General features: G+C 41.8%; 1 protein-coding gene across 1 annotated transcript in view; it reads right to left on the reverse strand.

Annotated features, from left to right (window-relative positions):
- PTPN13 (protein tyrosine phosphatase, non-receptor type 13 (APO-1/CD95 (Fas)-associated phosphatase)) overlaps positions 1-3,444 on the reverse strand; it is a gene marked incomplete at its 3' end in the record, with an annotated part of 101,849 nt that overhangs the window by 37,424 nt on the left and 60,981 nt on the right. The window contains exons 15-16 of the mRNA XM_010297153.1: positions 2,738-2,920; positions 1,393-1,555 (exon numbers count right to left, since the gene is read on the reverse strand). Of these exons, the coding sequence (XP_010295455.1) occupies positions 1,393-1,555; positions 2,738-2,920 (346 nt within the window). The remainder of the gene's footprint in view (positions 1-1,392; positions 1,556-2,737; positions 2,921-3,444) is intronic.

Consider the following 3,444-nt stretch of genomic DNA (forward strand, 5'->3'; position numbering starts at 1 on the left):
CTGGCCAAGGCCGAGCTGATCAGCGATGGTGGTAGCGCCTCTGGGATAACATATTTAAGGGGCGGGGGCTGGGGGGGAAACCCTGCACAATTGCAGCCGAAGAGAGGAGTGAGAATATGTGAGAGAAACCACTTTGCAGACACCAAGGTCAGTGAAGAAGGAGGGGGAGGAGGTGCTCCGGGCACCAGAGCAGAGATTCCTCTGCAGTCCCTGGTGAAGACCATGGTGAGGCAGGTTGTCCCCCTGCAGCCCACGGAGTTCCACAGTAGAGCAGATCTCCACCTGTAGCCCACAGGGGACCCCACGGGAAGCCTGTGCTGGAGCAGGCTCCTGGCAGGACCTGTGGACCTGTGCAGAGAAGAGCCTAGGTTGGAGCATGTTTGCTGGCAGGACTTGTGACCCCAGGGGTGACCCACGCTGGAGCAGTCTGCTCCTGAAGGACAGCAGACAGTGGAAGGGACCCAGGCTGGAGCAGTTTGTGAGGAACTGCAACCTGTGAGAAGGACTTATGTTGGAGAATTTCATGGAGGACTGTCTCCTGTGGGAGGGACCCCAGACTGGAGCAGGGGAAGAGTGTGAGGAGTCCTCCCCCTGAGGAGGAAGGAGCAGCAGAGACAACGTGTGATGAACTGACCACAGCCCCCATTCCCTGTCCCCCTGTGGGAGAGGAGATACAGAAACTGGGAGTGAAGTTAAGCCTGGGAAGAAGGAAGGGGCAGGGGGAAGGTGGTTTAAGATTTGGTTTTTATTTCTTATTATCCTACTCTGATTTGATTGGTAATAAATTAAATTCATTCTCCCCAAGTTGAGTCTGTTTTGCCTGTGACAGTAATTGCTGACTGATCTCTCCCTGTCCTTATGTTGACCCATGAGCCTTTTGTTGTATTTTTTCTCTGCTGTCCAGCCTAGTAGGGGGAGCGGTAAAGCGGCTTTGGTGGGTACGTGGCATCCAGCCAGGGTCAACCCACCACACCCTCACATGATCACACCATTTTATCTGTAATTCCACATTAGCAAACCAATTCATTTCACATTAGGCAAAAGGTAAATATCCTATTATTGAAATATCTTCCAGTTCTTTCTGAAAAAAAGCCAGAAGTCATTAATCAAATGGGAAAGTACTATTAGTCACCTATTTTTAGATTCCTTTTATTTTAGAGGAGCTGCTGTGGGCCAGCTCTGTTTGACCTGCCAATTCTTTTGGTTTTTTCCTCTTAAATAAAACCTAAACAAATTTGGCTAGTAGATTCTCTTTATAGTATAAACCCTCCAAATGTAGAGCTACACATATGTAGCACTCAGCAGAATTACCAAAGCTCAAGTTCAGTTTTTATCCTTACAAAAATGCATACAGATTGCTATTAAAAACCAACACAGCATAACAGTCCTTACCAATGTCCTGAGTGTCTTGGTTGCTCTGCCTGGTTCTCATCTGTAGTTGGAACTTATGCTGGGAAGAGCAGAGATGCAAAAGGTACTGGCAAGTCTTACTATTGTCAGTCTGAAATGCATGCTTGATACCATCTGATGTGTTCTGCAAAGTTATTTTCTTCTTCTACACAATGTAGAAAGAAAAAAAGTTGAAGACAGTGATTTCTTTTAGCCTACAAAGATTTGTATTTGCTTGTGCACAGCTACAGCATTCAAATTTTCCTGAAGCAAAATGCACTGATGGGAGAGATTTCTATTAAGAGACTTATTAAGTTGAAAGTAATTTGACATTTACAAAGTAGCACTTCAAAGCTACTTCTGGGCTAGCTGAGGTGGTATTATTTAATCCATCTCTGCTACTGTTAGTGCTGACTAATGACAACCAGTACTATTACGGTTTGCAGGATGGGGTTTTCAAAAGCCTCTGAGGAAGTCACAAGGGGTGCTGCCATTCAAGAGAAAAAGCAGATGCCCATCTAATTATTAAATGTATCAGTTAATGTTCTGGGTCTTAAATTAATCTTTTTAGTAATTTTTAAACATCAATTTATCAATTCTAGTTAAAATTATATTCCAGATGAAACAGGCTGTAGCTTTTCAGTCAGGTATCAGACAGAGTTAGAAGTACTGTTTTCAATACCTCTATAAAGGTAAGCATTTGAAGCTCAACACCTCATTAAAAACTTACATCTGACCACCAGATTATGGTGTACCCACTCAAGTTGGCTGGTATTGTCCAGATCAAGTGTTAGGCCCTGTCATGCATTATCACTTAACTATTCTTGGAAATATAACAACTTAAAAGCAACGTAGGCGCATCTCCTCATTACATTGAGTACTGGCATTTGTCAGTACCCATCTCTCTAACACAGGATTCTCACTCTGGTGTTCCTTCACTACCCATGTCCCATACAGCAGCATGGGCAGATTGCCCAGAAATGCAGTAAACGGGCAGAGCTTCTCCCCATGCTAAGAGTAGCCCTTGATTTATCTTTGTAATAGCACTTTTCTTAGGAGGCAGGGAAGCCATGTTTCACATCAATACAGATTTGCCAAAATACAGGTGCTAAATTCTCTTCTGAGGTTGGAACCTCAGCAGCATAGAATGCAGGCTAAGGAAAAAAGTATATTTAAAACATCAAAACTCCTGTTTCAATCCCATAATACAACACAGCTCAGCCACATAAAATAGAGTCAGATTATGCTGTAAAACAGCAGCTTAATTTGCAAAAATAACAAACACACAAAACCAGTATCTGGAGATACAAATATAGACACACAGATAGAAGAAAAGAGACAGACTTACACTAAAGGATATTTTCTTTGTCTCTCTCCATGGGAAGCGTAGTACAGGTGTGCGGGCACCATTGTGAACTTCAAAAATAATAACTCCTTTGGAACACACTCCCAGAAGGATACCTGTTTGGGATCTCTTCTCAGGCAACACATGATGAAGATGAATCCCATATTCTGTGAGCCTCTGACATAACTGTACAGATCAATGCAATAAAACTTCTAAGAATATGAAGTTAAGGCTATTGCAAGTTTTTTTTTATACCTCTATATAAATATTATACATTTACAGAAATATTTTTATATACACATATATATACACACACACACACACGTGGATTTTTGAAAAAAAAAAAAAAAAAGATTCCCCTCTGCTTGGTGGGGAACTTTTACAGTTTATAGATGTTACAACAGACACATCAGCTGCTCTAGAGGATTATAAGTCTTGGTAGTATCTCTAGTGCTGCCAAACGCTGCAGCAAATAAACCTAGCATTTATTAAAATCAAACAACAGAAGTGTAAATCAAAAACACCTGTGAGTAAATCAAACTTGCACAAACCAATTATTGGCAACAAACTGTAACTAGCAAGATGCACTTGTTATTGACACATTTCTTAAACACAATTAGATTAACACTGCAATTCTGTGATCACATTAAGGCATCATAACTGCCAAAAGACGCAGTTTCACTCACTTTGCACTCCCAGTCATTCATTCC

This window comes from Phaethon lepturus, unplaced genomic scaffold, assembly GCF_000687285.1.
Source record: "Phaethon lepturus isolate BGI_N335 unplaced genomic scaffold, ASM68728v1 scaffold7901, whole genome shotgun sequence".
Classification (NCBI taxonomy): Eukaryota; Metazoa; Chordata; class Aves; order Phaethontiformes; family Phaethontidae; genus Phaethon; species Phaethon lepturus.